The sequence below is a fragment of the Melopsittacus undulatus genome, chromosome 5, assembly GCF_012275295.1.
Source record: "Melopsittacus undulatus isolate bMelUnd1 chromosome 5, bMelUnd1.mat.Z, whole genome shotgun sequence".
Taxonomy (NCBI): Eukaryota; Metazoa; Chordata; class Aves; order Psittaciformes; family Psittaculidae; genus Melopsittacus; species Melopsittacus undulatus.
In genome coordinates, this window is record NC_047531.1 from 58,068,591 (window position 1) to 58,087,979 (window position 19,389).

General features: G+C 38.1%; 1 protein-coding gene across 1 annotated transcript in view; it reads left to right on the plus strand.

Annotated features, from left to right (window-relative positions):
- The first annotated feature begins 6,445 nt into the window (after positions 1-6,445).
- Positions 6,446-19,389, plus strand: part of NUP205 (nucleoporin 205) — a 50,430-nt gene continuing 37,486 nt past the window's right edge. Inside the window, exons 1-8 of the mRNA XM_005144348.3 lie at positions 6,446-6,608; positions 11,551-11,693; positions 12,707-12,878; positions 13,848-13,992; positions 14,349-14,508; positions 16,391-16,619; positions 16,777-16,941; positions 17,727-17,902. Of these exons, the coding sequence (XP_005144405.2) occupies positions 6,581-6,608; positions 11,551-11,693; positions 12,707-12,878; positions 13,848-13,992; positions 14,349-14,508; positions 16,391-16,619; positions 16,777-16,941; positions 17,727-17,902 (1,218 nt within the window). The 5' untranslated portion in view covers positions 6,446-6,580. The remainder of the gene's footprint in view (positions 6,609-11,550; positions 11,694-12,706; positions 12,879-13,847; positions 13,993-14,348; positions 14,509-16,390; positions 16,620-16,776; positions 16,942-17,726; positions 17,903-19,389) is intronic.

Genomic DNA, 19,389 nt, shown 5'->3' on the forward strand with positions numbered 1-19,389 from the left:
CCCCATTCCCTGACAGGTTCTAGTTCCATATCTTGTGAAAGTTTAATTACTTTTGCAAATGAAGTGGCATTAATGAGACATTGAGAGCACACAATGCCAAAGTCCCCTCCCACCTCGATGTGAAGTAGATGTGTGTTAGGCTGGGGAGGGCAGAATTTAGCAAGCCTCTCACAACCTGGACAAGTGATCTGAACTCCTCCAGTGAAAGGGAGACATTAATCTTTCCTATAATGCTGTCTGAATCTCACCTCAAAATTGACACTAGAAATTCTGGTATATCACACTCTGAAATATGCTTATCATCTGCCCGTATAAAGCAGTGTGAAACGAAACCACCCAAAAGGCACAATAAAATCTTCATTAAAAATAAGCCACCTAATTTTTAGGGGTTTCTCAGCTCAGTATCCTTGTGTAGTTATAGTCTAAATATACCTGCAAGCAAACCTTTCCCTCAGTGTCTCAGAATGAGTCAGTACCTCAAGTTTCTCCTGGGCTGGACCTCACTGCAACTACTTGTTTCTGCACAGAGACTGTACATTAAACAAGACTGAGAGTGATGCATAAGAAAAACAAAATTATATTGTTAATAGGTAGGTGCCTAGGAATGCAGCTGAGTGACACATTCTGAGTGTTCTTTCCAAGCAAATATTGATTGTAGTTTATAAAGAGATAGCACAAGATGTAAAGCTATCCTGAGATCATAATCATGATTCTATGCTGTCTACTTAAGAGAACTGGAATGACCCTTCATGCAGATACTAACCATAATAATGAATGTAGGTCCTGACTTTCGAATTTCTGTTCTTCAAATCAGTATTTCCTGCATGCATGCTTTCAATAGGTTATTAACTTTGGAGTGAACTATTCTCCAAAGTATGCTTCATTATAATTCTGCTAAAGTTAATATACAATAGTAGTAGTTTTGGCTTGTAGAAAGACCTAAAGGATTACCATTCCACCATGCTGGACATCTACAGACATACACAATTAACTCTGAGAATTTTTACTTCTTCATTGGTTAGTTCTCATTTTATGAGAGTTCAGGTTAGCTGACCAGGTGTTTCTCAGCACTGCATTTCAAAGGCAGAGGTTTAGGTTTGTCTGATTTAGGATAAGAATACTTTTGAGTGATGAGGAAAATTAATTTTGACCATCTGACACCATCTAGAAGAAAGGTATACGCAGCTCAGAAACCTGTATATAAGATAAAGGTTTTATACTACTCTATTCTTGAGCACTTAAGCAACTGAATGAGCACAAGCAATAAACTCCAGCCTTGATCACTCAAGCACATAATATAGTTCAGTGCTCCAATGCTTAAGGTGTCACCTTGGCAGGAGTTACTGAACATGTGCTCTTAACAATTGCACCATTAATTGTGAACAGCTAATATTGCTTCTCATTATCCTTCTGCAGCACAGTCATAACCAAATAAGGCAGGAGGAGACTTTAATAGACATGTGACTTCCAGTGAAATATTTTGACAGCAGAGCCAATTAATACAGTTGCCTATTCCAGTCCATAGTCTTCAGATTCTTGCTCTTGAAGATAATTCTTCCCAGCCCTCAGGAAACTTCAACTAAACAAAAATGGACTGGAGCAGAAAGCAAATCCTTTCTTATGCTACCTATTCAAACAGGGCTTTCCTTCAAATAAGATACCTCAGAGCATAAGGCTAGGGAAATTCTGCACACATCTCTGGTGTACAGGAGCTTCTTATCTTGAACACAGAGAACTCCAAAGAAGTGGGCAGTGCTGGAAAGATAATTAACAGAATGGCAATATAACTTGTGAAACAATTTTACATTGCAGTAGAGATGGCATTGTGACATGCCCTTTTTCCTTGCCTGTCACTGGTTCCCATATCAAATTCACTCAATTTGTAAAAATAAAGTAATGATTTCTTTCAATTTGGTTCTGATTGACTGTCAAGATACTTCCTCTCCTATTTCCTGTATTATACCCACTTATAAAAAGCCTGTGCTTTACATGATTAGCAAACAGATTTTTACTGTATGCAACTTTATACACCTTCAGTGTTGCTCAAATGACCTCATTACATTTCTGTAGCTTTACACTTATTCAAACACACCCATTCTCTGATAGGAACCCAAAAGGATGCAGTAAGTGTATAACTGAGCCTTCAGAACATATATAACATGCTTGAGAAATAGCATGAATTTCAGGACAAAGCCTGAATTTGTGGGACTCGCAAATAGCAAAAACATCAACCATCCATAAATCTGATATGGAAACCACTGGACAGAATGAGTATCAATAAGGCAGTTTATGTGCTAACACTTCTGCTTATTGGATCAGGTATCTCCACTTTGTTCCTGTTTTGTCTTCCCATCGTTTCCCCTGTTGTATGTTTCTCCATCCCTTGTTGTCAATTACTAGCAGCTACATCAGTAATCAAATTATCTCCCCAGCTAGTCACGGCCTCATCCCCTTCAGAAGTTGAAGGGAGAAATTATTACCAAAAAAAGAGAAGCTATTTTTATTCTAGGATAGAGAAGAAAGATTAACAAGACAGAGAGCAAAAAGGGTCACAAAGCAGGAATTAGAAAAACAATAATTCACAACACATCACATGGCCGAGAACACTATTTTCATTTTACTTCTGAAGCCTGAACAGGAATCCTAAAGACTCAGTTGTCAAGCAGGAAAAGTACTGATAACGTTTTATCAAGGCATTTGTTTCTGGTGAGATGCCTACAATCAATAATTGTCCTCACCTATACAGGAAAGGCAACACTCGCTCATGTTCAGGTCCTCTCCTCCTGCCCCCAGACCCTGAGGAAGGTATTCATATAACTTTGAGAACGTTTAGCTCTTTGTTGCCTTGGACTAGATTAACCACTTACCTCATGCAGTTTCTCTGCTGAGCTTAGATACCATGGTGACTGTAGGAATATCTAGGATGGAAGACAAATTACAAAGTTATTTTGTTGAGAATTGCTGCAGGGAAAGATCTTAGGCTTTCTTCTAAGATTTGATGCCAAGCTAACTATCTCAATATATAAAACACATTTTTTTCTGACAAAGACAGGATCATAACTAGCTAAGGAGTTCTCAGAAAAATTAGCCAGTACAGTAAGAGAATTCAGGGATTTGTACTCTGCCAATTTAATGTAACCCAAAAACACATTCTTTTTCTCTGTTCAGATGGGGCCAGGCTAAAGATCCAGTCGATCGGCATTCCAGGCCTACTGAGAAATGTTATACCTGTTTTTACAGTCCAGTAATTTGAAATGTACAAACCTAGTGTCTGTCAAAATAAAAGCTTAAGGAAGTTTAATGGTTTAACAAGTAGCAAAAATGCTTTAGACTTTTTGGAAAAGAGGCATATTTCATAACGTAAATACTGGCCTATTTATGTAAATGCATTTCTAGAAGGCATCTTTTTCAGAAAAGCAGAAAAGCCTTTTAATTTTCATTTTACTCCATTATGCAGGATGTGATCACAATGACACTCAAGATTAAAGCTAGGAAATTAAGCATGGCTTCTTGGACATTTAAATAATACTTATTTTTTGCTAATAATTATTCTTCTGATCATAATAAAATGTGAAGAAAAAATAATTACATCATTGTTATCTTGGTATCTTGATGTGTAATCTGGCTATGAACCATAGTAGCTGAATTTAGTATTATATATATGTTACATTGTACATCACAAACCACCTGCAAGTTGCAATTAAAGAGCAGGTTCCCATTGTAGAGCTCATTTCAATTACTACTAGTAGTTATTTCCACCTGTATAAAATAACGTCTCTTAAATGAAGGTATCTCAATGCACAACCAGAATTCACTACCCCATAGGCAATCTGGGACCTCCTTTCCCTGGAATCCAGAGGAATGAATATCCATCCCAGGTATTTACTGTCAGCCTACCTTTGATACTTCAGAGATTTCTGTCTAGTAATTAAGGATGAAAGAAGCTGGTGTCCCTCACTTGAACCCAGCTGTACTGGAGAACTTGCTGAGAGCTGTTAGAAAGAGGAATGAGGTATTCTTTCCCTGAAGTGATTCAGCAAAAATAGTCTACCAAATCAAACAGCAATCCCAGGTAAACAGTAAGATCCTAAATTAAAGGACAGCAAATAAACTGACAATAAACAAAGAATTACTATTCATGGACTTGCCTACTCATCAAAGCATGGATGGATGCAGTTATGCCAATATAAATACTTGCAGAATGTATGGCACGGTGTATCTAGACACCTCTCTTACTTAATCCATACTAGGAGCTGTACTGTCACAACTATTTTGCATTAGAATATTACACTGCCAACAAAGAAACAGTATAATAAATGCTGAGCAGCTGGAGCTAAATGTGGTATTTTGCTTCTGAACTTCAGCTGCCCAAAGACTTACCCCATGCCATCCACTCTTTTCAAGGTGGTGTTTTGCCTTCATGTTGCTATGTGAAGGAAAAACACCGTTGGCCAATTGGCAAGGAGAGGAATGAATTATCTGGAAATTTAAAATACTAAATCTGCAGTGGTTTGAAAGGATTTTTTTTTCCTCCAACAGAGATTGAAAAAAAAAGTGTGCTCAATCTGGCTGCATCTGAATGCCAAAAGAAATATGACAACTTATAGTGCCTGGGAAAGGCTTTTTTTAAATAAAACCACAACAACCAACTGATTGTTTTATTTAACTTTTTTAAAAAATAAAATAAAATAAGGTCTTATTTCTTAAGGAAACAAGGTGTAGGAAATCACACTCTGTCCATCAAAATTTTTCAGTAACTTTTGAATTCCTGAACCAATTCCTGAACCAACTCCAACCTAATCTGATTAAGGGCTAAAGGGCTCAAAAATTTAAGTCCTCACAAACTTTGTGAAATTCAGGGCATATATAAAGGAGCAAGATCAAAATTATGATCCCTGTGGTTGGAAAGGCTGAAGCAAAACCTTGAGCTATCCAGTATGTTTGCTGTGGCCAGGTGAACAGCACATGTGTCTCCAAATTTATCATGATACCTGCCTTTCATGGTCTGGGGGTGGCATGTGAGCAGTCTGGAAGCAGAGCTCTGGCTTCACAGTAATGGATACCCGAGAGAAGATATAAGAATGCTATATACAGGTGCTGAGGCTGCTTCAGTTAAGTTGCTTGTGGAATAGCTACACTTATTTTCTGTTTTCACCTCTTGCCTGGCATTCTTCTTTTCCTAGAATAAAATAAATAATTCACAGTCTATCATTCTCACTGCAATAGAATCATAGAACAGGTCTGTTCTGGTTCATGGCTAAGACCAGGAGAAGAGAAATCTCAAAGAAACAGGGTCCCTTTGACTAAACAAATTCTGCTAAACTAATCATAATGGATTAATCTGTGGAACTCTGACAGGAGCTGTTCTTGTCAGGACAAACTCTTCCCTCCCTCCCCCTTTTTCATTTCTTTTTCTCTCTCTTCTTTCTCTGGCTAATCCTTGTGAAACTGTTTCTCTGGTTTGCCTTTTTTTTTTCTTACAGCTGCTTTGCTAATTCACTCTAAGCCCAGGACTACTGCTCTTTTTATATTGTCCACTCTGCCACCCCATTATAGGGAACATCTAGAGGAGCAAAGAGTTTGGCAGTTTCCCATGGGTCTAGTTCATTGGAAGTGGTTTTGCAATCATGAAATATTGTTTTAATAAAGTTCAAGAGGGGAAACCATGGGCAGTAAAAACGAATATACACTTTTAGTGGAATCTTTTATCTTAAAGATAATACAGGAGGGAATTTCTGAGGATATCTGATTACTACAGGGACATGGGGTGGTAAATCGGCTTCAGATACGGAGTACTTCTCAGATACAAGTATTTGTTCCTTAGCTCCACATACGTGCATGTACAAACATCCCTTCTGCTTGCTTGTCTTCATTCTGGGCACTTATTTTTTAACTGAAAAATTTACAAATCTCTGATTTCGGTTTTTTGAAGACTTCCGTCTGCAACCATACAAACTGAAGATTTTTAATAAACCTATCTCCCGGTGCAGCATCTTCCTTCAGGCATTTTGCCTTATTCAATGAATACGGCTTTTAGGATAGGGTTTGAAAGCCAAGACTCCCTTCGGTGTGATCTGGAAAAAGGAGGAGGAAAAGAGAAGCCGAACGGCACAGGACTGATACGCTATTTACAAAAGCAGCGAGCAGGGAATGCAGAATGCCGCTGCTCTCCCTTTTCTGCTGCCGCCTCGAGAAGGTTTGAGCGCGAACACGAAGCCGACTGACACGAAGAACTATCAGTCTGTCACTGACACCAGCAACAGCCGAACAATTCCGGCTCCCGACCCCTCTGCGACTACAACCCCCGTCAGCCCGCGGTGCAGGGCTCGCCGCCCTGCCCCTGCCCTTGAAGGAGCGCCGGTTTAGAACTGGCCGCTGCTCTACCTTTCGCCAGTCGGCCTGCCCCTTGGCTGGATAGGGAAAGCCGTGGGACCCCGACCCCGTCCCATCCCCGTCGCCCGCGGCGGGAGGAGCCGGTGGGACGCTTTCCGCTCCTCAAGGAGGCGCCGCCGCGGACAGCCCGGGCTGTGCCGGCCCTTCCTGGGTCTGCGGCGCGGCGCCCTCCCTCCCTCTCACTAAGATGGCGGCGCTGTTGGCGGTAAATTCGGGTAAGAGAAACGCGAGCGTGGGGCCGTAGTTTTCCCCCGTCCTTGGTGGAGGGGCCGTTCTCCGCCTTTCCTGCCAGCCGATCGGGGGGCGCCGGCCCCGCGCCCCTCCTCAGAGCCCGCGGGGCTGAGGGCGGCGGTGGCGTGGGGAAGGCCGGCGTGAGGCGGTGGTGCGGCCCGAGCGGGCGGCGGGGCAGTAGGCTGTCGGGACCGCTGTGGTGCTGGCAGGCGGCGAGGAGAGTGGCTTCCGTGCGGCAGTACCGGGGCGCTCAGGCTGCGTAAGGCGGCCTGGTGATGGAGTTCCGCGGTCGGAGCTGCGCCATGCCTGGCCGGTCCCTGCCAGGAGCCAGTGAAGGTGGTGACATGGTGGAGCAAAGGCCACTATGGTAGCTCCTTGTGTATGTGATTAAGCATCACTGCTCTATTGCCCTCATCTCTTAATGCTGTGTGCAATAAAAAGTAAAACAAGAAGTGCACCCTGCATGTTGCTCAGTGCTACCACAGGGAGTCTGGAAGTGTTGAGCTGGTTTCTCTTTCATTGGGTGTTGCTAAGGGTTAGCATCAGAATCAGCTATGGTCCTTTCAGAGCCCATCACAAGGAGCAGTTTGCATTACTAAGGCAGCATATACCCAGCATAACTAGGGAAATAAATCTAATATAAAAGGAAATTACTAGATAATCAGAGAATAATCTAGGAAGTCATCTGGCCTAACCCTCTGCCTTTTCCACCCCCTTAAAGCAAGGCCAGCTCAGTCAGGTGGTTCAGATCCTTATCTAAGCTAGTTTTGAATACTCGTAGGGATGAAGATCTTCCCAGAGGCCTCTCTGAACCTCTGTTTCAATGTGTGACCAGCTTTATAGTAGTGTTTTTTTTTTTTGTTTGTTTGTTTTTTTTTTTTTGCCTGATGGCTGTTTGGGAGCTTTGGTATTGCAGTTTATGTCAGCTGCTGCTCATCTTCTGGGGGGATACCTCTTGTCTCTTCCCTGTGTATACTGCCATTCAGTAGTTGAAGATAATAAGGCTCCCATTTCTCTTTAGCCTTGTATTCTTAAGACTGAAAAAGGTTAGTTTTTTTCAGGCTCTTCTCATTAATCCTGTTCTTCAGCTCCCTATTTCAGTGTCTTGCTCTGGGGAGCCCAAAATTGGACACAGGACTGGACTGAAGGACTCTCGGAGATGTATAAACAATCACTTGTTTATATGGGCCAGGGGGAGTGAGCAAGTGGTTCTGAGTTACTGGCTGAGCTTAAACCATGACATTGGTGTACGTCATACTGACTAGCTAATAAAATGAAAAGCTCCATTCCTGTGTTAAGCAAGGAGTAGATTTCACAGATAGTATATTTTGATCTCAGTAAATCAGTTACTTCCCTATCCCCTCATGGAATAGCAATGGTGAAGCAAAGATTCTTCATTTGAAATGTGACTTTGTTAAAGTGAAGATTGAAGTGGTTCAAGTAAGAATACACTTTATTTTGTAAATTACATAGCAAGAGATTCTGTAGCCTTATATTAAAAAATAATGGAAGAAGGAGTTTTATATGTGAAAGATGAGATAAAATTTAAAGCAGATGTGGCACTAGAACTAAGGAAGATTTTGCCTTAGTTTATAGTTTATTTGTGGGGACAGACAGTGTGGTTAAGTCTGTAACTTGACAAAATCTTCAGTCATAAGTGTCAACTGCTGTTGTTGCCAAAAGAGGCAACCCAACCTGTCCTTCCTTGCTGTCCCTGATGGGAATGTCTTAATGTCTTACAGTATTTGGAGTAGTGCAAAGCAATTGGGTTGCAGGGACAAGAACAAACAAATAGGCCACGAAAACAGTTGAACAGCTTTTGGCAGGCACTGTGGATTGCTGCTTGTGTTTATGGGACTCAGTAATTTAATGAGAGTGAAAAGACAGTTTAGAGTGGAAGTAAGTCTCTGAACTCTGAAGTTATGTTAGACAGCCAGTTACAGTCCGGGGTGTGAAATTATCCATCCAATAGTAGCTATTTTTAGTGAATTTGTCAAGGCAGTGGTAATATTGTATGATCAAAACACTCTGGTGCTTAAAAAAAAGAGAAAGGATTTGTCCTTTTTTACAGGTGGTCAACTTGGATACAGCTCTATTACTGCAGCTAACGGTGCTGTAAATGAGGACAGTTTTTGTTAGTGTTGAGTTTGGGTGAGAGGGTTTGTTTTGGTTTTATTCTTATTTTGTGTGGTTTCTTCCTTTGCAACAGGATAAAACTGACAAAGTTTTACTTCGTTTACTGCTTCCAAGACACCTTAGGTAGTGGTAAAATTGACTGAAATCAGTGCTCTTGCTCTGAGACATGCTCTTGTCTCCATGTTCACTCACTACATCTCAATTTGACTTATGCTGCCTTATTCAGGGCATTCATGTAGCATATTGCATTACTTCAAGGTGGTGATTGGTTGTATGAAAAAGAGGGGCATCTTCACTTCAAGAGTAGCTACCTCTTGCTTGCTATCTTAATGTGAGCAGCCTGGTCAAGATGAGGTGTGGATATGTTTGAGTTGGATGCATGTAGTCAGGTTTACCTTAAGGGTTAGGCCTGGTCAAAACAAGTATGAGAATTAAAATGTTGCCTCTGTACCTGATTTTATGGCACAATGTTAACCTGTACATTAAGAAGAAGGAGGCAGGGGGAGGGTGATGTTTAACCAGTTGTAGGTGGAATGTTAGTATTTTTGTATATAGGCTACTCTGCAAGGCATAGTTCTATTTTATCATTTCTTCAGAAACAAAGCTGGTTTCAGAGGCCTCTGCTGTTCACTACCCACTCATTCCTTCTCTTCATGTTTCAGGTATTGCTCTTTCACTAGTTTTTATGATTAGGAGGGATACTTTGTAGTCTGTGTTAATGAAATACTCTGATTTTTAATAACAAGATTGGAAGAACTCTTGTGGGAATTCTTAAAGAGCCAAGGCCACGTAGTGAGCGATCCCGATACCCTGAGCCTTGTTACTGTAAAGTAAGAAGATTTTTGGCAGGCATAAGCAAGGTCAATTGTCTTGTTAGGCCTCTGCAATTTTCCGCTGAAAACGTGCAGAGAATGATCTCTGCCAAGGTTATAGTTTCCTGCTGTATTTTTAGAGTAAGGTATTTAATCGCAGTTATAACAAGTTATAAACATTAGCTTTGTAGACGGTAGTAACCTCTAGACTAACCAATTAGAGCTTAGTATCCAAGGCTGTTACATAAGAAACCTAAGGGAGTAAGGGTATAAAAGGAGCACTGTATCTGGATAAACTTTGGCAATCGCTTGATAACATTGATCGTCTCCGCGTTGTCCGTGACTCCTGCATCAGCAAACTCTGGAAGATGTTTCTTCCTTTTTACCCCCCTTCTTTGATTTGGATCATTTGACTAACATGACTTACAGTGCTATCCATCAAGAGTTAATGGAGCAGGTATATATACAGTTTGGGAACAAGCGTCTCTCAATGAAGGAGAGCAGCAGCCTCTTAAAGTAGCTTTTCTGCTAGCAAAGTTGTAGCACACAAAAGCCACTGCTAGCTTATAATATCTTTGGGTCAGGGACTGTCTCAGTAAATGCTCAGAAACACAGAAAGTGACCTGCAATCTGGCAGTGGTTGTTCTGTCGTAGCTTGCAGTGACTTGTGTGTAGAATCTGAAACTTTCACAGATACAAATGAAATCTAGCAAGGGAAACATATTGGTACTTCTGTTTAATGTTGGTCTTTAGTTGTGATATATATATATTAATAGAATGTTAATACTAGGTGGTAGGAATAATTTACCAACTGTATGATTTTCAGTTTAGACAGTGATTCTGTCTGAAGTCTGAAGACTAGTTTGGTATATTGTTTTCAGGAGATCTGATCATAAGGAAATTTCTATTGCAGTTTTCATACTACAGACTTAGGGTTCTGAATTATACATATTCCAGTTGTACTAAATTCAGTTTTGAAATACTGGCAGTCCTGGGGTAACGGTTGGACTTGATGATCTTAAAGGTCTTTTGCAACTGAATTGATGATATCATTCTATATACAAAGGAAACTTGAAAGAGGTTTTCTTTTTTTTCAGAAACACTGAAAGGTGTTGAGGAAGATGAGACTATTCCTAGAATAGGGTCAGACTTCTCGTAATTAATATATTTGCGCTTGCTAGTTTCCAGAAATAATCTAGTCTCTTCTAAGCATAGTCTCAGGTAATGATTTATATTCTAGTACAGGAAATTCATATCTTTATGTAAAGATCTTGTTACAGAATGTTAGCAGCAGATGTGTCTTATGGGTCAAAACTACATTTTTTTTTTAATCAAAATGAGAAAGATGAATAGATGTGAAAGAAAGTGCCCTTAGGTTCATGATTTTTTACTTACGTAATACTGCCTTTAATCTCAGGGTTTTGGTTTCTAATTTATGTTATTCTACAGACTGATAAAATGATGTGACAGATTCTGATAGCGCTGCTGTTCATTTTCAGTCCCTCATATATTAGGTATTTCTCTGTTTTGGATTCTTCTGTCAGAAATAGAAAACAGGAAGCCAGTTTTGCTGAGTTACATTCATATTCAAGGTCTGCCTTGCAGATCTTAGTTATTCTTTAATTTTATCTAAGTGATGGAATCTCATAGGCATATAAGGTTGAAAGATTACAGAGCTTGTATCAAATATCTTTATAAGATGACTTTCAGCTTCAGAATGTAGCTGCGTACATCATCTTTTCTGCTTCTGTAGCTCCCTAAATGTAATTAGGTATTATACTGGACTGCTGTTGTAATTTTTTTGTGCCTTAAGAAAGGGAAATATGCTTTGTTTGATGGACATAACATTCTATACTGTCAAGCTGAAACTAACAGTAAGTTTAAAAAGTCTACTTACTGGAAATAGTGTGTAATTGTTTTTTTTTCTTCTTTCTTTCTTTCTTTTTCCATTCAAAATACAATGTTTTATTTCTTTTAGCTGCCAGCTTGTGGGGTCCATATAAGGACATATGGCAGACTGTAATGAATGCCATTTGGAAAAGGCAACCTGAAGCTATTCATCGCCTCGACCAGATTTTAAAGAAACACAAATCGGACTTCATATCTCTCTTCAGAAATCCGGTACTGGATTAGGGCTCTTTTGTGGAATGAGTTGGAGAGCTGACAATTTACTCTGTATTGTACGATTGTATGATGTACCGTTTCGGCCCCAACCATCCTTTTCGTTATATGTTATTACAGTACCTAAGACAAATGTGTTACAACAGTCTTGTTCTGCTGTAAGAATACAAGTAGCTTGAATAATGTGTTTTATTTTTTGTCTTGTACAGGATGATTTACAACTTTTTTTTTTCCTCTCACATTATTTGAATGCTATTTTGAAAGGAATAGTAAAAGTATCTGATAATCCATCAGTCAAGTATTGGCTTTTTTGCTACTCTTATATGTCTGAAATAAACACAAAACTATTTTGTCTGGTTTTGGTCCATGCTCATGCTTCCATCAGGTTAATGAACACAAAGAACAGAGGAACACATTAATTTACAAGATATACTTCGTGTCTTATTAGATATGTGAGATGATGTGTAAAACCTTGCTGTTTCTTGGTGGTGGATCACAAGGCAGCAACTAGCAATATGTCTTCTTTCAGTGGTGTTACTTCTGCAACAGTATATGGCTTTTTATACGGATAAGACAGAAAATTTAACAGTCAACTATAGAGTTTTGTTAGTATATTTTAGTGTCTGAGTTTAATAGAAAAAAGAATGATGTAGAAAACTGGTTTGCAGTAATGCAACAGTTCTGATCAACAACCCAGATGTCTTTTCCTGAGCTGATACAAATTCCTCTTGAGAACTGTATCAAAATTTACTTTGTCTCCTTTATTCTGAGTAAACTAAACATCAAAACCAATTGTATAAGATTATTTTTGGTACATCCCAATATAAAGACCATTGTTGTGTGACTGTAAAGCATTTTTAGGGTGCCTTTACTATTTCTGTGTTTAAAAGCACTGTTTTTATGTTGACAACCTAACCTGTCAGAATCATATTTGTGAGGACTGATGTGTAAAGCTTTATTCAGTATTTGATCTTGCCATTTTGAATAACTTATGAGGCTTGTTTCTCTTGCAGCCAAAGAATGTCCAGCAGCATGAGAAAGTTCAGAAAGCAAGTACAGAAGGAGTTGCTATCCAGGGACAGCAGGGAACTAAACTTTTACCAGAGCAGCTAATCAGAGAGGCCTTTATCCTCAGTGACCTCTTTGATATTGGAGAGTTGGCAGCTGTTGAGCTCCTTCTAGCTGGTGAGAAGGGAAAATATTTAAGAGGTGGAGAAATACTACCTAAGTAGGGCCTTCTTATTTAAGTATATGCTTATCATGAATGTGTGATTCAGTCAGGGCCTTAGAGCATAGAATGTTCTTAAAAAAAAATATACTGTCACTGTAATTTAGTACAATAACAGTGTTCTGAACCTAATGTTTATACTTCATGCAGCTGTTGCAAAAGGGAGGATAACTTGAGGGGGTTTTATGATTTGCTTTCTCTATTACTGAATTTGAAAATAGTTAAAAAATAATTGATTGAGAGTTTTTCCATAAAGCAGGGTAATAGATCTTGGTTCTTCAAATTATGTAGTAGTTATGCACTGATATGTGACTCTGTTTGGATCATAATCTAGTAACTGATTAGATTATGAAATATATTCTAGAAAATTACATGCTTTGCATGTAGAAAATTGATTTCAGAGTTATTAAAATATAATTGTTAGTTATCACTACTAGCTGCTGTTCCATCATTAACTTTTTAATAATTCATTAAAGAAGTAGCTTGCAAATTTGTCACCTTTGGAAAGCCATCTTCAAATCAACCTCACTTTCTATTTTGAATTTGAGTTTTCGATATAAATTCAGAAAGAAAATTTTATTTTAAATAAAGAAAAGATACTTTGCTGATAATCAGCTTGAATTGATTGTTAAGATGGGTAGATATGAGCTACAAATACCATTTGGACTAGGTTATTTATGGACTTTCACTTCTATTTCTTCTGAATTGTTGGATGTTTTAATAATTGAATTTCAGTTTAAATAGTAGCATTCAAAATATCTGTGATATCTTTTGAGTGCCTGAAACAAAACAAAGTGATAGTGAATAATCATGGTTGCTTTGAATTCTACACTTATATTTCAATTGGAAATGCAAAGGCATAAATCTGTTATCCAAGTGTGTAAGGTAGACTTTCTGTGACTATTCTATGCATTTTCATTCAACAGGGGAGCACCAGCAGCCTAATTTCCCTGGCCTTACAAGAGGTCTAGTGGCTGTTCTATTGTACTGGGATGGAAAAAGGTGCATTGCCAATTCACTAAGAACCCTCATCCAGTCACGCCAAGGCAAGACATGGACGTTTGATCTCAGGTCTGTATTAGGGTGATGAGCTCATCAAAGTTCTTTGCTTTGAGTTATTTTAGGACTAATTAGACTCATTAGTGCATGTTATGTGCAGTACTTTTTCCTTTGATAGCAACCTTAATTAGCTGATAGAGGTTGTAGTTTCATATTCCGTATTCTTGAACCTACAGCTGTCTAAAGACTTTGTATCCATTCAGCATAATGGTTTGAGGTGAGCCATGCATATTTAGTCATTTTATGTATATAATACAGTTGTATGCTTTCCATCAACAAATACATTTGATGGGATTCATTATTTTAGACTTCTTCTGTGACTGGGAATAGTACGATTAATTGTTAAATTTATATTCTTTCCAATATAGTCAAGAGTTAATATCCATGACAACACGCTTTACAGATGACCTAATGGAGCAGGGTTTGACTCAGAAGATCCTCACTCTTGTGTCACACATTGATTTGAACAATGAATTTGATAAACTCCAGAGAGAGCGAGGGTTGGGCAGTGAGAAACATCGCAAAGAGGTAAATATTCACTGGCTGTAAATATTCTTCTGAATTACTTCAGATTACTACAGATTAGAATACAGTTAAACTGCAAAGAAACAAGGAGTGATTTTTCTTTTTACTTTCTAGTTTCTGTTCTCTACCTTTGCAGTCTCTGTTACTGTCTGAGAGGTTGTGATATACCAGATTGGGATCAAGGTTACTTCCTCCATTTCAATTTTGCTGTTGCTCCCTCATGCTAGGGCATACCTTATTTTTAGTGAAGAAGTGTAATCAAGGACAGTAAGAAAGTAAGCCTAACCTTTGCATTATGTGTAGATTTCTTCTTTTTAATTTTATTCTAAAGGCTGTGTATTAAATCATCTGCTCTCAGCACCATGGAACAAAAATAGTTTACAAATTAGTAAACGAGATTGAAAGCAAATCAGGTCAGGAAAATAATGCTCTTTTTAATAATTCAGTTGTGTTTATATGAGCAGAAGCATTTCTAATACTGAAGTGAGAATTGCTTGAAAATTAGTTTATGTTTTTTGTCGTCCTTGAACTTAATTGAGACTGTGACTACCTGGAGAGTATGTTTCTAGTAGGAATATTTCAGACATTATTGGTTTATTTTCTACACTTCTTTCTAATGGGTGATCTGTATGAAAATTATTCTATGTTGTAATCAGTCAATTTGTTTTCCACCAAATAAACTAGTTTTACACTTTTACTATTAATGTAGAAACTATTCAGAGGATATCCTTCTGATTTACCTTAAATTATCTTAGTTTTACATTAAAATACATTTAATATGTAATGTTAGAAGGTTTTTTGTTTTTATTCATCCACCTTTTAGGTGGACTACTGTATTTCTCTCTGTATTCATTAGACCTATTCAGCTGGAGTCTGCACAAATGTCTTGCTGTGTTAAATGTTGAAAAGTTTTTATCACGATATATGTGATTTTAGTGGAAATAGAATGCTTATAGCTAGCTATTTTTTATTTAACCAGGTACAATAGAAACAGGGAAAGAATGTCACCAGAAGCTCGCAATTTAGCTAAATAAAATATGGTTTTACAGAGATCATTATGAAATGCTATTAGTGGCAGTTTAAACTGAGGGGGAGGACTGAAGTTAACAAATTAAATGAATGTCCTTGTTTGAAAACAGGTAGTTTTTGTTGCAACTGTTAAAGAACAAATTCTGGTTTCAAGAGCAATTGTACTTAATTGTATCACAGCGTGAAATATTTTGCCAACTAAAAAGAAAATGATCTTAAGGTCCTTTCCAACCCTAACTATTCTATGATTCTATGATTTAATATGAAAAGGCTTGGTAGTCTTTAGGTTGGGCATCATATTTGTCCCATATGTAATTGGGGATGATAGATTTAATTTGTATTTGTTTTCTGAAGTTGATACAAGTATTTTTTCTGGGGGAAGAAAGTTCTAATTTTAATTGTTTTTCATGTTTCTCAGCATCCTAAAAGTTTTGCATTTGTGTAGTCGGCTGAGGTCATCTCTTTTGGGAGAAGGAGAAGACTGTGGCCTTACCTGGCTATAACTACCAGCGTAGTTGGGTATTACAGACACAATGTGACTTTTGTGTGGTATGTCTACAGTCACAGATATTCTGTGTCAACTCGTGTCTCCTGACCTTGACAGAGATGCTGACCAGTCATATTTCAGGGTATCTACTCAAACCTCATATGAAATACATGGGAACACAAACGCATCTAACAAGCAGAAGTGTGCCTTTTGTTGTTGAGCAATTAAAACCCCCAACATTTTCTGTAGCTGTTGTCTTTAGAGTAATTTTAAATTTGACCTAGTAATCCTGATTGACTGTGAAGGACAAAGTGAACATGTAACCAGAATATTTATATTCAGAGTTTTTGTTTGGTTTTTCTCTTAAAGGTTTCTGACCTCATTAAAGAATGCCGACAGTCCTTGGCTGAAAGTCTGTTTGTGTGGTCCTGCCAGTCACCACTGAGTAAAGATGACACTCTCATCCTCATAAGTTACCTGGAAAAAGTAACAGTGGAAGCTGATGGCTCACTGGATGGTGTGAACTTGTCTCTTCTCATGGCTCTCCTTTACTGCTTTGATGTCAGCTCTTTGGAACAAGGCACAGAAGATCGTGATGGTAATGCTGGCAAGTTTCCCAGAGCTTATGTTGTGCATATGGATGAATTGTTTTTTAACCAATTTTGTTACTGATCTGTAACAAATTGGTAGGATTTTTCATGTTTGTTTTCACATTCATTTACTGGGTGGTGTTGTTATGTTTGTTGTTTTTCAAGATTTGGTGCACAGGCTCCCTCTGCTAGCAGAAAGACAGTATATAGCAGCAATACACACTCGTCTTCAGGAGTCTCAGCCTTGGAAATTACCGGGCCTGCAAGCTACTGTTAGATTAGCCTGGGCCCTGGCATTACGAGGAATATCCCAATTATCCGATGTGACAGGTAAATTACCCTGAAGTGCAGTTGCTGCACATTAGTATTCAGAGCTTCCAAGAGGTACAAGTCAAAGTATCTAACCTTTTTGAAGTGTTACTATTTACCTTTATGATAAAATTACAGTTGACACTCTTTTAAGGCTTTATCAGTATGTGAGTTTAGTTGTTGAGCATTGAATTGCTCTGAAATGTACACAGATTTAGAAATACTTAGTTGTTAGACAGTAATATTGCATAATGTCTCATTGAAGTGAAAGATATTTTAATATACTGGAAATGTGAAAAATTGCATTTTAGCAGCTTTAGTATTATTTGAACACTTGAATAGAGAATACTCTTATGATTTTTTACACCTGTAAATGTTAAACCTCAAGATCTTGAGAGGACAAATCTGGTTTAATGGTTTTTTTTTCCTTATCTGTGTACTTCATAAGCTTCCCAGGCTCCCTACTAGGTCAGAATTGTGTCTACTCCAGAATATATATTTAAAGAAAATGTGAACTTTATAATTAATATCTAATTAAGGTTGGTTTGTGATTCTTTATACATAGCCTTAGATTTGATTGGGTAAATGGATTATGTGCTTTAACGCTTATTAAATAACAAAATTGAGATAATCACCAAACATTAACTTGTATATTCCAGTCTAGTGTTTTCCGGTATGATAGAAAAAGCAAAGTTGCTAGATGCATGTCAATTTGCATGTCAGACAGGTATTCTGAAATATGTTTTGTTTGGTAACAGGTAACTATAATCTATTTTTTTCCCTCTGTTGTGATTTCTGTGGCCCAGCTCTTGCAGAATTCACTGAGGCAGATGAAGCAATGGCAGAGCTGGCAGTTGCTGATAATGTCTTCCTGTTCCTGACTGAATCTGTTGTGGGGTCTGAAAATTTCTACCAGGAGGAATTTTACATTCGCAAAATTCATAACCTTGTCACAGACTTCCTTGCGCTCATGCCAATGAAAGTAAGCTGTTTGCATGAATAGCAATTCTTCTTTTCTGTATTTCTGACATTAGAAGAGAGAGCATAGGGATTCAGATATGACCCTCAGCTTGAGGCTCTGTGGTTCAGAAAATTTGTTGACTTTATGGAACAGATGTGGTTTGGGATTTGTTTTCCACATTGAAGTGATGGAAGAATGTGATTCTTAAAACACTTCAGTGTGGTGAGATTTGCAAAGCAAGCTTTTGTGGCAGTAGTGGTTTAGTTTTGTTTTGTTTTACATGATTGAAATTTAAACGAATGTAGAAATTGATGGCAGTGAATGTGCGTATTGATTTTTTTGTTTTCTTTAGATACAGACAGTAACATAACCTAAATTTACTTACAGCTTTTGTCTCTTATTCTTCTAGTAGTGATGTTTTCAATATTTAAGGGGAGGGATTCTCCTTTTTCACTAATATAAATTGCTGGGAAAATGATCAGTGTGTATCACTAGAACAGTAGAAATACTGCAAAAGGGTTTAAAAGAAAAGTTTGAAGCAATTGCAACAGTTTTGTTTGTGGAAGAGCTTGTATCTAAGCATGGAAGATTAAAATTCTATGAAAAGGTTTTTATTTAATTGATGGAGCCTTTATTTTGTGACCTTTGTCGTGTTGAGCTATAGTTGGAGTTGCCAAACAATTACTTTTTCAGTGTGCAAGAGAAGGATTTAAAAATCTATTTTGTTCATTGTAACATCTCAGAATGAGAACAATATTGTCAGGAAAAACAGTATGTTAGTCTTAAGAGTCTTTAAGGGCATATATGAACAAGTTGTAGACAGCTTTTAGGTTTAATCCTAATTTATTTATAATCTGGGTGTTGCATGTCGTTTTCTTGAGATGTCTTTTTAACTGAGAGAATATCCATAGAAAAGTATAACGACAGTTCAAACAAGTTCATGCTGATAACAGCTGTATTTCTGCTGCAGTGGCTGCCTGCCTGGCAGCACCACATTGTTAACAGGCCTTGGACGTTCTTTGAAGGTGCACACAATGGTGTTTTCTGTAATACAGATACAGTATCCCTTAGGAATCTTTTGAATATAGTAGGAATATGCGAGGTGTATTTTATAGAAGTTCCTTAACAATCAAGTGCAAGCAGGTTTGGAACTGGGAACTCCTATGAGGCAGTTATTCATTGGATAGTGAAATGTTGAAGGTGAAATGTCTCCTCATAAGGATACCGCTTTATGTGAGAGACACAAGGTAGCTTTTTGAATGAAGGTTGAAGACCTGGAGACTGACCCAGGCTGAGGTTGCTGCCATACTAGATTTAGAACAGATATGACACTGTCCCCTGTATCCACAGAACTGCTTGAAAATCCCAAAGCTATTGGCTGATTTGTTGGTACATCTCTCATCTTCATTGCATTATGGAACTGGAGGCTTTACCTCTGGGAAGAATATTTCTCTTCCATTTCAGGTTTTTTGGTTTTGTTTTCATTTTTGTTTTTTTGCTTATGTTCA